Raw genomic sequence first — 14,834 nt, 5'->3', positions numbered from 1 at the left:
GGATCCTGACGCGCCGGGAAAGGTGGGCTTTACACTTTCCCCCTCCCTCCTCTCCCGCTGAAAGGGATCGTGGGTCAACAACTCTCCGCACAGAAGCCTCGACAGTGCGTGATGTCGGTCAGTGTTCAGGCTGCATCACAGTTTTATCCGCTGGGAATTTAAAAAGACGAGGTGGACGTTTGGACACGGTTGCGCGCCTGAGCGCAGCGGCGAGGAGCGATCAGCTCAGCTCGGGTCATGGCACAGAATCCAACTCCAGGCTGGTTTGGACTTTTTCTCTCTACGTCGACCATAGTGGCCATTCTCGTGTGGAGTCCTGCCTGCGGTCAGTTGTTTGTTTTTTGCATGGGTTGAATATTTGTTATTTTGTGTGAGATTTCAAGTCTTTACGCGAGTTTGAGTAGCAGCAGGGAGAAGATCTCTGCAGCTGGAACAGATCACTTTGAATTTATATACGATTTATTGGCAGAAAGCCTTAAACAAAAACATCTGAAAAATAAATTAAGCCCTGACGTGTGTGTTACGGTAACTTCTTTGACAGTTATAAAGTGTGATGTATTCACCTGCAGACAGCATGATTCAGTGGATGGAGCGTTTTTTATTTTGTGGCAAAATCTCACAGATTTTCTTTTATTAAATTATTTTATTAATTGGTGAACCACAGAAATTGAATCCATCCCATTTGATAACAAGTTAAACATTTAAGTTATTTTTGGTATTAATTTACTAGAAATCAACTAGTTCCAGGTTCTCAAATGTAAGAACTTGTTTTTCTCAGATGTTTATAATATTCACAGAAAAAATCTATGGATAAATAAAATACAAATTGATTTTAACAATAACATTCACTATTTTTTACCGAATAATTGACAAGAGAAAATAACAAGTTTAAGGTCTAAATCTGATAGTAACTGACCATACTCTTTGAATGCTACTCAGTATTGTTTACTTAATTTTTGGTCATGAACTTAATATCCCTAGTCACTTTGGATGTGAAATCTTTGATCCTCAGAAAGGCAAAAAAAAACAACAAGATAATCTGTTTGGACATATTTGTGTAAAAAAAATCCATTGAGGTTCTCTTTGGAGAGTGGAAATTAATGAATAACCGCTCTTACTGTAAAATGAAAAAAAGACTATATTCGTGTGGCTAGTGTACCGACTTGATTCGTATATGATATTAATTCGATTATATATTTTTTATAATATTTTAAAGGTGTATATGTTGTTTGTAATTTATTGATTTGTTTTATAAATTTTTAAAGTTATTTTGTGATTTTTGTTTTTATTTACTTTGAAAGAACCCCTTATTTGTTTCTCATATATTCTTGTCTTTCAATGTTATTATAATATAACCTAACGTCCTCCTCTACAAACAGCTCAACATTCAAGGAACCGGGTTCACCGACCAATCAGGACCTCCGAGCCTGTTGTGATAGCAGGCAGAGTTCCCAGGTTATATCTGAGCCCTGATCAGCTCCGACAGCTGCATTTCAAACCCACCATCCGCTCCATCCAGCTGTCGGAGGGCCACGAATCCAAGTTCAACTGCTCCATCAACATCCCTGACGCCCGGGTGGAGCCCACCATCTACTGGGTGAGGAACGGCCAGGACCTGGCAGCAAACGCTCAGGTGGTGATCAACGAGCTCCAGACTGTCACAGATGGGTTCACGACTCTCCTCTCCACTGTCAGGTACAAGAAGCCTGATGGTTAAATTTTTTAAAAAGTGCATGTATATGTAAGGCTGTGTTTATAGAACGATGTGTCCTCGTGTGTTGCAGCATCAACTCTGTGCAGAGAACGGATGCTGGGGCGTATCGCTGCCGGCTGAGCATCGGCAACACGCTGGTGGAGTCTCAGCCAATCGTCGTGGAGGTGAATGGTGAGTTTTAACATGAGGAGACACCATCGTTAGGAGCTTCTTCTTCTCCCTCATTCTTTCCTGATGCTTTACCGCCCCTGACATCTGTCCGCAGGGCTACCGACATTTATCCATCAACCCGAGGACAGGAACATAACAAGAGACGCGCCGTTCACGCTGTCGTGTGAGGCAGTGGGACCCCCGGACCCTGTTCAGATCCGCTGGCTCCGTGATGGATTACCTGATAGTGACTTTCATAACTCATCCATCAGCTACTCTGTGTCAGGTGAGACACCAACAACCACCTTTCCTATTCTCTCTCTCACAGGTTATCTCATTGTGTAGGAAAGATTCTGTTTTCATGACTGTCGAGCCCCTCTCACAACTTTATTCTTAGTTTGGACATCAAATGCTTATTATAGTCGATGAAGTCCTAATTTCCTGTCTGCATTGTTCACTGCTTCCCTCTTGTTTCCTGTTCCTCCTGCGTTAGTGAGGACCTCTGAAGAAAATAGCAATTTAATGCTCAGAATGAGACTAATGTCTGTTTTTCTGTTGATGGGTTTGCCTCCGGGTTACTCCAGGGATTATGTTTTCATGGTCGTCCGTCCCATTCCAGTAACAGGATATCTTAAACATGAACTGACTACATTTTGGTGGCCAAAGGTTTAAAGCACAAGGTCACTCAACCTCACATCCCTGTAAATGTGATATTTTTGGACTCCCGGCAGGAGATTCATTACATCTGGATTTTACCCCCGATGTGGATCAAAATTTGACGTGTTCATCCCCGACCTGTACCCAACCTTCCACTTAGTTTCTTGATATCTGTCCATGGTGGAGGAAAAAAAGAAGAGGTCCATTAAAGTCTCATCCATCTGTGAAACTTCTTTTTGAGCAAACTTTATATTTGTTGGAGAAAAAACATTTTTACTAGAGGAACTGTGTTGTGTAAAATGTTGTAGTGGAAATGACTTATTAACCAATTAAGCGCTATCTCTTTGGTTCCTCCGCACTTGAATGTGGAGACTTTTATCAGCAGAGATTAAGCGACGTCTGGCTCTTTGATAGTGGTGACAAAGCATGGAGGTGGTCTTACTCAGCTCCGTTGGTGGTTTCTATTCTGCCTCGGCTCTGCTGCCTCAGCGTCTGTACCCTAGTTACTGCAGTAGCATGTTTCACCATTGTCAGGGAGGCCTCCTGCCTAACCGCTGAATGGTTAACAGAGGTCATTCACTCACAGTCTGTGATTACTTTATGTGACACACGGAAAAAAACGTGTTTGTTTGTTTGTTACCAGGATTACACAATTTCTACTGGACGGATTATATTGGAATTTGATGGAAGGTTTGGGTTACATTTCTGAGCAAATCCATCAGCTTTGTTCATTTCTCAAAGAATAATTCACGAAAATATCAGCATGGTTTTGGGACTGATATTTATCAGTGAGTGCAATAACTCTCTGTCAAAGCTTTTTGTAGACTGGAATGATTGGTTTGATTTTGTCTGATTTAGAACCCGGTCCCTCTTTCCTGGGGTCCCCAAAGTCATTTGAAACACTCCTGAATACACTGCAAGGAAAAGTCCAGACTAGTTTTATAACATCAGTTCAGATTCAAGTTTTTTTTATCATGTTATACTCTAAAGTGAACGTGGCATTTTCTTGAAATGATATAGCATTAACCTTTGAAGAAGTAGAAGCAAAGTTACCAAAATGTTGTTTTTAAGTGAACTCCCCCTTCATGGCCTCTTCTTTAAAGCAAACATTTGTTATTAGAAGCGTAACCCTCCTGCTCTCTGGGCTCTAACCCTTCATCTCCCGCCCGCCTCAGGCTACAAACGCTGCTGCAGTAGTCCTTTAGTGGTGACACAGCCCAAAGCCAAGAGGGTAAAGGTTCAGAACTCTGCTTTGGTCCTGCATGTGCAAGGACCTGAGCCTGGCGTGAAGAGCGATGGCTGCACAGCGATCCTGTTCGGGGGTTGACCCCACGGACAAAGACCCCATTCACCGAACGGCCCACTGGCCAACAGGGAGGGGCCTGGACACAGAGGCTGGCATCCTGCAGGCTACCAGAGCTCTGAGCGCCACCAAACATTGGCACAATAAAACCGTGTAAACCCACTCTGCTGCATACTCCTCTCATGCATACTATGAGTCCAGGGCCCTTTTATTCGATTAAGGCTGGAAACCACAATATTATTAGTGCTTTTGTTGTGTTAAAGGACGTAGGTTTTATTTAAGGATTCATGCATTTATCGTGCATTAAGCTTCAAATCCGGATATTATGTGTTCACTAAAGAGATTCTGTCTCTAAAGAAAGTTTGTCTCTGGAAGACCGAAGTGGAGGTGAACGCAGGTTTGGCACCTTACTATTGAAAATCCAAACAAAAAAGACAGATGGAGAAAAAGCAAGACGTTGTAGGCTGAGTTGTAACGTGATGGAGTAAACTGTGACTATATTTACTGGCCAAAAATATAAATGGAAAACTATCATAGACATGCCAGGCAGCTGAGTGAGCTGGAGCCCTCCCAAACCTGATAATTACAGGCTGCTGGATCTACCCTGCAAGACGTCCACATTATACATTTGGTTGTTACAGCTCATTCGCTACTCTGCATTTACTGATCCCTTCCATCGTTTGCATATGAGAGGCAGACCCATCAATTTAATTTTAATTATATTTAATTTATTTTTCCCTTTCTGTCGTTGTTGTACTTTTCGGACATATACTTGCAAAGTATCGTTTAAGCAGAAAAAGTAGATCTTGAACAAATAATATGTATAACTTCAAAAGAGTTTGTGTCTGAAATGAGCCATGAGATGAGACCACATCAGGAAGATTTCTTATATTGATGAATGCAGCTCTGTGAGAATTGGACTATTGGCCATATTTTAACATGACTGATCTCATACGTATGGGCACCGCGTTATTCTGCACGGTGTTATGGAAAAAGCGTTCCCCAACACTGATGAAAACCCGTCACCACAGGAATCAATAATGCATGGCACAGCCACAAAAAGGAAACAACAAGCTATATGCAGCAATGTCGCAAGCCGTTAGGGGGAGGAGAATTGTCAAAACTTGCTTGCCAGTTTTCCTCATGTGCCTTTGCGGTTGTTGAAATTAAATAAGAAAGGCAGCTTTCATTTGGGACGAGTGACAAACCTGCTCAGTTCCCACTGAGACCCAGCCATCTGTTTGCCTTGCTATTTGAAATGAGCTACTGTGTGTGGTCCGTGCATGTGCACAGCGTGGTGGATTTAGTTTCGTCAGAACTTGAAAAATATATTCATATTTATCAACCAAATTCTTATAATAGATTTAATCTGATGAGTTTTCTGTAAGGCTCAAACTTTTTACACACAGACAAATGTTCATTGTCTGGAGTTAAAAGCGCACCTGACCAGAGAAAAGGAAAGCTAATGATAGTAGTGGTATCAAACTTATGACGATTTCTTATTCTGCAGAACGTAAGTAAAACAACTTCGGCTCCCGTCCTATCTCTCAGGCTGCGCTGTGTTTAGCTTTGTGGAATGGTTTTTCCGAGACAGAGACACTAGAAAACAGAGTACAAAAGGGACATTATTCAGCAGCTGTCCCAGTCCTATCCTAACTGGGCAGATCTGTGGCCGCTGAAAGACGGGAATTGTGTGTCCACGGAAAGAGACGGCGCAAAAGGATTGTTATGACGGTACATCACACACTGCAGGGACTCAGTTGGGGCTCACTGTATATTAGGCTGTTCTGTGTGACCTGTTGAGGTATAATGAAGAAATGAGTCATCCCATGTCTCGCTTCGCTGTTGCGGCTGACATAGCACTTTTTGAAACGAGTTGTTAGTGAGATTGTACCAAATGCAGAGCCGCAGAAGATTGTGTCTTCCTGACTTTTTCTCCGCAGTGTGAAATGTTAAATAACAGCTGACCTGAAGGTTCATCTGCAAAAACATTTAGTCCTATCGCGACCTCGAGAATTAGTTGTTCCGAATTGAAACAACATTGAAGGTCTACATTGTCCTCTCCGATGTGTCCATTGCAGGTGTGGACAAGTACACTCAGTTCAGCTGTGAAGCCTACAACGCGAAGGGCGTCACCACCTCCAGAGAAGCCAATATCCACATTAAAGGTAAAACCTCTTCCTCACAAGGCTTTTACACATCCCAAGCTGACCTCTCTTTATAAATAGGGCTTTTCATGTTGCTTTGTAGAACTTCCCAGTCCTGTGTATAACGTGACTGTGTTGGAAATCCGGTCCAATAAGTTGCTGTTGAGCTGGAGCCCTGGTCACGATGGTTACTCTCCGCTCACCAAATGCCACATCAGGGTAAGTTCCACATCTGCACAAGCAGCGCGGCCATTTTTTGGTATGTTCTCCCACTGATCCTCGTGTTCTTTGCTTTGTCTAAAGGTTAAAGAGGTGAGTCGGCGGAAGGGGGAGGTGATGACCACCAGGTTTGTCAACGTCACAGTGCCGCCATTCCAGTCGGAAATCCCTGGGCTGCAGGCTTTGACGCCGTACAACATGAGTGTGTCCTGCAGCAATGAGGTTGGAGTGTCTCCTGTCAGCAGGTGGATCCAGAGCAACACCACAGAGGGAGGTGTGTTCAGGAACCATGGAACAATACTCCCCGACCATACTAACCCCCCATTGAAAACGTACATCACATGACCACTAATGCTCTATAGGTATGCAGGTGATGAAAACTTGATGATGGCTGCGTCATGACCATAAAGACTCAATCAGCAAGCGGCTGTTAAAGGAGTTTTCAACCTGAAATGGGAACAGCAGTGTTTCTAAACGCGTTTCTTAACTACTCTGGAGTAGTGTGGACACCATGTGTATACATAGCTCACTTGATGCATTTCCAAATGAAAATCTAGTAGTGGGGATGTAGCCTGAAGTGCCCCTGTCCTGTCAGTAGTCTTCCTAAGACCTATTAGTCCACTGCAAACAATAAATATGACAATGTCCTACGATTTTTTTTAAATGGTCAAAGCTGAATGTGCTTATACAAGAAAAAAATATATTCAATGATGTGAGGTTTAGCTAAAAGCTTCAGAGCTAACGGTAAATAGTGAATGGCTTAAATGTGCACCCTACTGAATCAGAAATTGTGCATGGATGTTGGACATATAATTGCCCCCTCTGTGTAAATTGTGGTTCCTTTATGGTTCCTGATTCAGAGAAATCCTAGATCTGCCAATGGAGATAAACCTGCAGAGTGCAGTTACAATAGATACATGGTTGAATCAGTGGGAAACGATCCATGGTCACATCACTATATCTATCTATTCACCGTCAAGAATAATCTCCATGTTGTGCTCCTGCCTCCCGCTCTTTACTGCAGAGCCCTGTTTGGGTTCCAGAGAACTGACACTATGTAATTAGTCCTACGACTTTCCCAAGCAAAAAGTTCTTGGAGTAAGCCTCCCTGCAGTAGCAGCCTATAATAAGTGGAATTTACGGAAGTTGCACAACTACCTGCTCTACTCCTGTAGGCCAATCCCCTTCAGAAGAAAGTCGTATCCACTGAATCTCTTTTGTTTTCCTGAGGGGGTCACATAGGAAATAGGAGCGGTCTCCCTTAGAAAACAAAAAGTCCTTTCTGGGTGGAACAGCTTTCAATTTCCTTCCTCGAGTCATTACAGGGGACGTTTTAGTCCAAAGATTTGATTCACTCTGCCAGGAAATAAATACATTCCAAACTGTAATCAAAGATTCCAATTGAGGCCCAATTTTAGTTTCTCTTTTGCATTTTTGTTTTATTGGTTGGCATTCCTTTGAAGTCTTTGTTAAATACACCTGTTTTGCGTTTCTTGTCACATTCTCAGTGCCATCGGTTTATCCCCGAAACCTCACCATACAGCTGAACGAGTCGTGGCTGGTGATCAGGTGGAAGCCTCCTCCAGATGATAAGATAAATGGCATCCTGCGTGGTTACGATGTCATTCTCAGACACGGCATGCAAGAGAAAAAGGTGAGTCAGCAACCGATTAATGGAGCAGTCCAAATGTACAAAATAAAAATGCATACTTGCATACATATAAATATACATACAAACATATATGTACAACTATACCACTCCAAACAGCAGTGTCAAATTTGCTACCTGTATATATAACAGGGCGAGTAAATATACAGTTTGCATTAGCAGCAACAGCATCTCTGATAAGGGTTTTAAAAAGTTAACAATGAAGCAGATATCAGTGAGATACACTTGGAACAAGTAACACAATTTTATGAAAACAATGAATGTGATCAGGTAAAGCAGTTGAAGATATTTTTTTTAAACTAGAAGGGCACAAGGAGTAGATATCTCTGCCATGGCCTAACAGTGGCTGTTTAGAACCATATTTATATTCACTAGATCAGGATTTTTATTTGGATCTGCACCAAAGTAAACATACTAAAATAACAGGCATGTTAATTGGACTGATATTTATTTCATCAAAGTCCATGAATTATTCTCTGATAAATCAAGAAAAAACGTTTTATGTGGAAGTTTTAAAGAAAGGGGAAACAAATTCCTGGATCCACCCCTGACCGGAATCCAGACCAAAATGTAACAGGCTCTTTTCCCGTATCGCCTCATTCTACCCAGTATTGTGGTAATCTGTCCTGTAGATGTTGTGTAATCCTGCGAATTGATAGAGAAACAGAAAAAAAAAAACGAGACGAAAACAGAACCTCCCTGGAGGAAGTATAAAGAACAAGAGAGCTGGATGTTAATTATAGCATCTCATGTGCTGGATGCACTTGAGACTCACAATCATGATGTTATGACAACAAAAGGAAGGCAACAACTTCTAAATTTCTAAACAAACAAAAAATATGTTTAAAAAAACTAATTATATTGATTGATAGTGAACATTAGTATATTTCCCCTCCTATCGTATATTTGGGGAAATTAACAGTTGTTAATGCTCATGTTCATGATGTTGTTTTCGAGTTTTCTGTTATGTCAGAGAATAGTTTTTTCTTAACCTTTTTCATAACAATTACTATTGTATGACAAATATGAGAAGAATGAGTCTGGGAATACATGATCGTCTCTTTGTCCAGCCCACTGAACCAGAGGTCAACTTCCTAATTGTCGGTCAACGACACTTTTTCCACACGTTCCGAGAAGCAAGAAGGCAGAGAAAGTAATTTCCGAGAAGTGATCTTCTGTTATTTTACAAACACTTTCTAAGTCGCAACAATGTATAGTATTATAAAAAGCTCTTTTGTTTATGTGAAACGTGTGTGCCATTATTCCATGATGCTGCCCGTGCGTAGTCGTACCTCTGTGACTGCATTAGTGGTCTAGAATACAATAGAGCATTTCCCGTCCTTCCTGTCTGTAGTAGTAGTCAAAGGAAGTTGATGGTGTGAAAACTGGCAACCCACATTGTTTTTCGATGGGCACATGGGCTTGAGTCATTACAGAGTGAATAGAATACGTATCCCAAAGTGCCGTCCAGTCACATGGTGATGTCATTATTGTCTAAGACTTAGAAATATCAGCAATGACTTGTTAATTCCTAAAATTCTTCCGCTCCTAAAAAAATCCTTAAAGATTGAAAGTCAGAATAAAATAGAAACATGAATTATTACTTTTAGGTGGTGGTGCCATAATCTTCTTCTTGAATTTGAGGTTGATTCAAAATGTTTTTATTTTTTTTATTGTGTTTGTTGGAAGAACGCACAACCACACGTTGGCCTTTGTTTGATGGCGCAGACGTGACAGATCGTTAATCATGTGTTCAGCTTTCTCCTTCGGACTTGTCAGCACATTAGTAACGGAGAGGAAACCCAGATGCTACCGTGCACTGTTGTGAAATGCAGGGCTGTGTCTGTCACATGCTCCCTCACATTGCAGCACATGAACTTACAGAGAGTCTGTCTCCTTCCCTTTTTTTTTATGTAGGTTTCATTATATATGAACATTCCCAGTTTACGGCTCACAGGGATTTTACAAAAAAATGTTTATTTCCAGTAAGTGACAACATTGAGTTTCTAATTCGTTAAATCAGAAGGAGACGTTAGCTTTAACATTTCCCCCTCAAATTTACAGAATAATCTCACAATATGTTTGTAAGATAAATAAAATCACAACACATTTAAATTATATAGTAGAAGATAAAGGGGCAGTGTGCACAACTCCACATCCTCAGGAGTATAACAGCTACACAGTTATGGACGGATTTGAACTGATGTCTATTGTCGTGTGTTGTTTCAGATCCACAGTGACACTACCACAGCCTATGTACCTGTGCAGGAATTCAACACAACCTACAGTGTGGAGGTGGCAGCGTGCACGCAGGCAGGGAGCGGCATGGTCAGCCCACGGGTCTGGCTGTTTGTGCCAGAAGACAGTAAGCTGCTCGACTGATTTATCTCCTCACCTGGGAAATTTTAACTTCTTAAACGTGGCAACATTCTTCCGCTGATGTATTGTACTATTCTAGAGCACTGCTCTGCACAAAGATACAGAACCTATGGAGGCTTTATACTGTATTGTTAGCAAGGCTACTATTGCTGTGGCTATAGGGATGGCAGTGTGAGTGGCTCCGTCATCTTTTGCTATGATGGATTGGCATGAAATTTGGGGAAGAGGCATACAGCCACTGGACAGTACTTCTAGTCGGTTGAAATCTTCGAAATGTAATCTTCAGTATTGGATTTTTGATATCCCATTTTTTGAATGCTGTTTATCTAATCTTATCTAAACTGATCAAGCTTATAGTTTCTTCTTTTTTTTCTCAGAATCATCCGTGCACCCATCGTCCAGCCCTGACACTGGGGTCCCAGACTCTGTGTACGTCGTGCTGGGAGTGGTGTGTGGCTTCTGCCTCCTGCTCATCGTCCTCTGGGGGGTTATCTGTGTACACAACCGGACTTCTGACTCTTGGTTTGGGTATGCTGACTTCAGTCTTCTGTGCAAACACAGTGTTGATTGAATTAACTTTACTCAGATGTGTTACTTGTGACCTATTTTCTCTGCACAGGACTTAAACAAATTCTGTTAATAAACTGCCTTTGTTTCCTCTTAATCGATCCTCGTTACCAGTAATAACTGTGCAGCTGGAGCAACATTTTACCACCACTTGTTCAATTCCGTGGAATTCATTGTTATGAAGTGTGTGAGTCAGTGTTGCCTCTCAGGAAACGGATAGGAATGTGTCACAGGCTGCTGCTCAGATAGGAAAACAGTATCTGAACCCATTCAGGAAAGAAACAACTCGCTGTCTCACTCTGACCAACTCTTAGGTTAAATGCCAGCCTGTGTGTTTTGTGGGATTACAGAGCCATTAACACTTGAGTGAGAGGATTTACTCACTGATCAACATTCCTTGTTTTCCCTGTCCCCCCCTGCAGGCAGGTGTGCGGAGGTGGAGAAAAGCCGCAGCCTGTCGTCCAGTACAAACCCCAGAGATCCTACAATCGATCGGTCATAGAAGTCACACGTATGTCCTCGCATGTGAAGCTTCTGTCAGACATGCACTGTAGTCCAGACATTTTCCTGATATCTCCTCTAAGATCAGAGATTTAAGAGCTTTTTTGATAAGTTCCAATGCTGGTGTTGATGTGCTGTAAACAAGAACTTGTGATCTCTGCTGCAGAATTCATAAATCATGTCCTATGTCCTGCTATTATTGTTGTTGTTTAACTGTGGGAGGAATAATAATATATGTAGACATTTATGTTACACTGTTTAAAGCAGATTTTTAAATCACTTTTCTGCAGTTGCGAACCTTGGTGTAAGCGATGAGCTCCAGGCCAAGCTTCAGGACGTGATGGTCATTAGGAACCTGCTCTCGATAGGGAAGATTCTTGGAGAGGGTGAGTGACCAGATTACTTTCCACGCTGTGATATCTAGATTGAAAGTGAATATGACGCCTGCTTTGCAGAGTATCAATGGTTTGGTTTCATTTATCAGGTGAGTTTGGCTCGGTGGTGGAGGGACATTTGAAGCAACCAGACGGAACATCGGAAAAAGTAGCTGTGAAGACGATGAAACGTGAGCTGATACTCTTTGGTTATCTCTAAACTTTAAACCAAGTAGACTTGTAAATATTTAACTTTCTTGTCTTTCTTCAAACAGTGGACAGCTTCTCTACCAGGGAGATTGAAGAGTTCCTGAATGAGGCGGCCTGCATGAAGGATTTCAACCATCCTAACGTCATCAAACTGCTCGGTAGGAGTGCTACTGCCGAACCCCACTACTCTTCTCTGGTCTGTTTTCATTTACACAGACTTACATTATCTGTGTTTACTCACTTCTCATCCGTAGCTGTTTGCTTGGAAGTTGGATCAGGACATTTCCCCAAGCCCATGGTCATTCTGCCATTCATGAGATACGGAGATCTGCACAGCTTCCTGCTGCGCTCACGCCTGGGAGAGAGCCCAATGGCAAGATTATAGCCTGAAATACAGAAGTTATACAATATCTTATCATCATGCTATATAAAGTTAACTTATGTATTTATTTCTTTACATAGTTCTTGCCCACGCAGACACTCCTGAAGTTCATGGATTACATTGCTTCGGGTATGGAGTATCTCAGTGGACGCAACTTTCTACATCGTGACCTGGCGGCTCGCAACTGCATGTGGGTTGCAAATCCAGCATTATTTTGTATTGGCCCCGTATTGATTAAAGGTGAAACATCTCTGGGACAATTGACCTGATTTCATCTTGCTCCTTGTTTGTCTTTTAGGCTGCGTGATGACATGACAGTGTGTGTAGCAGACTTTGGTTTATCGAAGAAGATCTACAGTGGAGATTATTACAGGCAAGGCCGGATAGCCAAGATGCCCGTGAAATGGATCGCAGTGGAGAGTCTGGCGGACAGAGTTTTTACTGTAAAGAGTGATGTGGTAAGCACTTCCATCTGCTCCTGTCTGTTCTGTACTGTCAGTCTGAAGTCACGGTAATGAAATACGTGAATCCATCCGATTATAATCCCCTCCTGTAACAAGAGTGTTTAGAGTCACTGAAATAAGAACTGATCCTTCATCTTCACTCTCTCTTTCAATCATCAAGTGCTGTAAGAGATTTCGGAACCGCTTTTAGTCCTGACATTAACTCAGAGCTGTCATCGGAATTTACTCAACACTAATTACTCGTTTTGACAGTTGTTCAGACATCATTTATCCTTGTGTTGTATCACTCAAACTTTCCCGTTCTTTCTCAGATAATGCATTTTAGGACTCTTAACGTTGTACATTGTGATTAACAACCAGTTTCCTTAAATTCATGTACTTGATATGTTTATTCTCACAACTTTGACTTAACAATAAAAACAGAGGCTGAACCCATTCACAGTTCTCCAACATTTATAGTGAACTACAAATAGATAGATTATACAACGGTAGATTATACTTTCTAAACATTGTCGTTTTTTGTACATTTCCCTTCAGCATATATTAAGGTGAAGTGAAATTAACACAGTATGGGACAAATGCTGAAACTTTTCCAAATGATGATGTATCAACTACAATTCATATTGTGTGTTGCAGTGGGCTTTTGGCATCACCATGTGGGAGATCGCCACACGAGGCATGACTCCCTACCCGGGCATCCCAAACCATGAGATATACGACTACCTTGTTGAAGGACACAGACTGAAACAACCGACAGACTGTTTGGATGAACTGTGAGTGTAGACTCTTCAAAATGGGGATGGAAATTGAAAATCAAATAAAAAATAATAATTTGAATTTAATGTACTAACACTTTTAAATGTTTTTTAAATGTCTGTGGTTAAGCTGCATGTATTGAATTTGTATTTCATAATACCCTGGAATGTAGTTTCCTACTTTTGTGTTGCAGCAAACCTCAAGGTTAACCTTGCGCACCTATAGGTTGTTTTGCCCATGAACAGCTGATATACAGCAATATAAGAGGCTAGTAAAACTATACTGCTTCTAGTTCTTTATGACTTTTATCTAGGCCAGCTAACAAGGTTCTCTAAAAAAATGTTTGCTCACCATTGCCATCTGCAGGGAAAGCATAGACATGACACACAGCTTGCAAAGTGTGGTCATAAGTTGACTTTGAACTGAAATGAATGCCTCCACATGCGGTGCTCGGATTCAATGCATGTATTTAAAAAAGCATCAAGATGTATAAATGTAGTAACTTACTTTATTTGACTGTATGTAGGTATGAGATCATGTACAGCTGCTGGAGGGTCGATCCACTGGACCGACCTTTCTTCCCCCAACTGCGGGAAATGTTGGAAAAGCTCACGGACAAGCTCCCAGAGTCTTCCAGCAGGGAGGACATCATCTATATTAACACCAGCTTTCCTGAAGAGGACTTCGATGGTGACACACATCCTGCAGAGCATCCCGTGTTCAGCTCGTCCCCATCCTGCAGCCAATGGGCTGCAGAAAATTCAGTGGTCACCGTGGACATTCACGGGAGCGTGCAGGACGAGGAAGACGTGGGCGATGATCGTTACGTGGTGGTGATCACCTCTGATCCTTCCCTGAGATCTTCTGCAGCGGACACTCCTCTTCTGTCGAGTGATGCTTTAGGTCGAGCAAACGGAGACACTGGGATTGACCACATCTCAAGTGACACTTCCTTACTGCTCTAACGTTCGGTACCCAGCAGATTAAAACTGTAATAAAACTGTCACCTTGCGGCCTCAGCACTAAAAATGTTGCCTCATTACACTTGAAGAGCCTCGGCGTCTCCTGGTTTGGACTTTCTGTAGTGTTGTTATTTAAGCAGCTTCATGCTTTACGTGGACTACCTGTACGTCAGTGTTAAGAATGTTGTCTACGTGTTCTTGCACATGTTCCGATAAGCTTAAGATGCACAGAACTGTGAAATTGTTTACTGTGCTGAATTGTGTGTTGCTATGTAAATAGAAATGTACAGAGCATTTATAAAGTCATCTTATACTTAAGAAAATATAAAAGACTAATTCCCTGACTCATTTGAAACTTGATGATTAAACTGGGACTTATT

The 14,834-nt window shown here is 41.8% G+C and overlaps 1 protein-coding gene across 1 annotated transcript; it reads left to right on the top strand.

The window, feature by feature from the left end:
- The first annotated feature begins 105 nt into the window (after positions 1-105).
- On the top strand, positions 106-14,798 carry mertka (c-mer proto-oncogene tyrosine kinase a). Its single transcript, XM_062400860.1, has 19 exons — positions 106-325; positions 1,380-1,695; positions 1,785-1,885; positions 1,980-2,150; positions 5,906-5,992; positions 6,075-6,190; positions 6,275-6,464; positions 7,699-7,844; positions 10,089-10,224; positions 10,616-10,766; positions 11,228-11,316; positions 11,597-11,692; positions 11,791-11,871; positions 11,956-12,048; positions 12,145-12,263; positions 12,353-12,462; positions 12,571-12,730; positions 13,373-13,509; positions 14,019-14,798. The coding sequence occupies exons 1-19, from the start codon at positions 238-240 to the stop codon at positions 14,455-14,457; spliced, it is 2,826 nt and encodes a 941-aa protein (XP_062256844.1). The 5' UTR covers positions 106-237; the 3' UTR covers positions 14,458-14,798.
- The last annotated feature ends 36 nt before the right edge of the window (positions 14,799-14,834 follow it).

Source organism: Platichthys flesus, chromosome 12, assembly GCF_949316205.1.
Source record: "Platichthys flesus chromosome 12, fPlaFle2.1, whole genome shotgun sequence".
Classification (NCBI taxonomy): Eukaryota; Metazoa; Chordata; class Actinopteri; order Pleuronectiformes; family Pleuronectidae; genus Platichthys; species Platichthys flesus.
Note: the sequence above shows the minus strand (reverse complement) of the source record. Positions and strands in the feature narration are given on the sequence as shown.

Bases quoted from the DNA above. Each gene is read 5' to 3' on its own strand.
- mertka (XM_062400860.1), top strand. From the start codon at position 238: ATGGCACAGAATCCAACTCCAGGCTGGTTTGGACTTTTTCTCTCTACG. The intron at 7,845-10,088 runs GTGAGTCAGCAA...GTGTTGTTTCAG, and splicing joins ACGGCATGCAAGAGAAAAAG to ATCCACAGTGACACTACCAC. The intron at 12,264-12,352 runs GCAAGATTATAG...TTCTTTACATAG, and splicing joins GCCTGGGAGAGAGCCCAATG to TTCTTGCCCACGCAGACACT.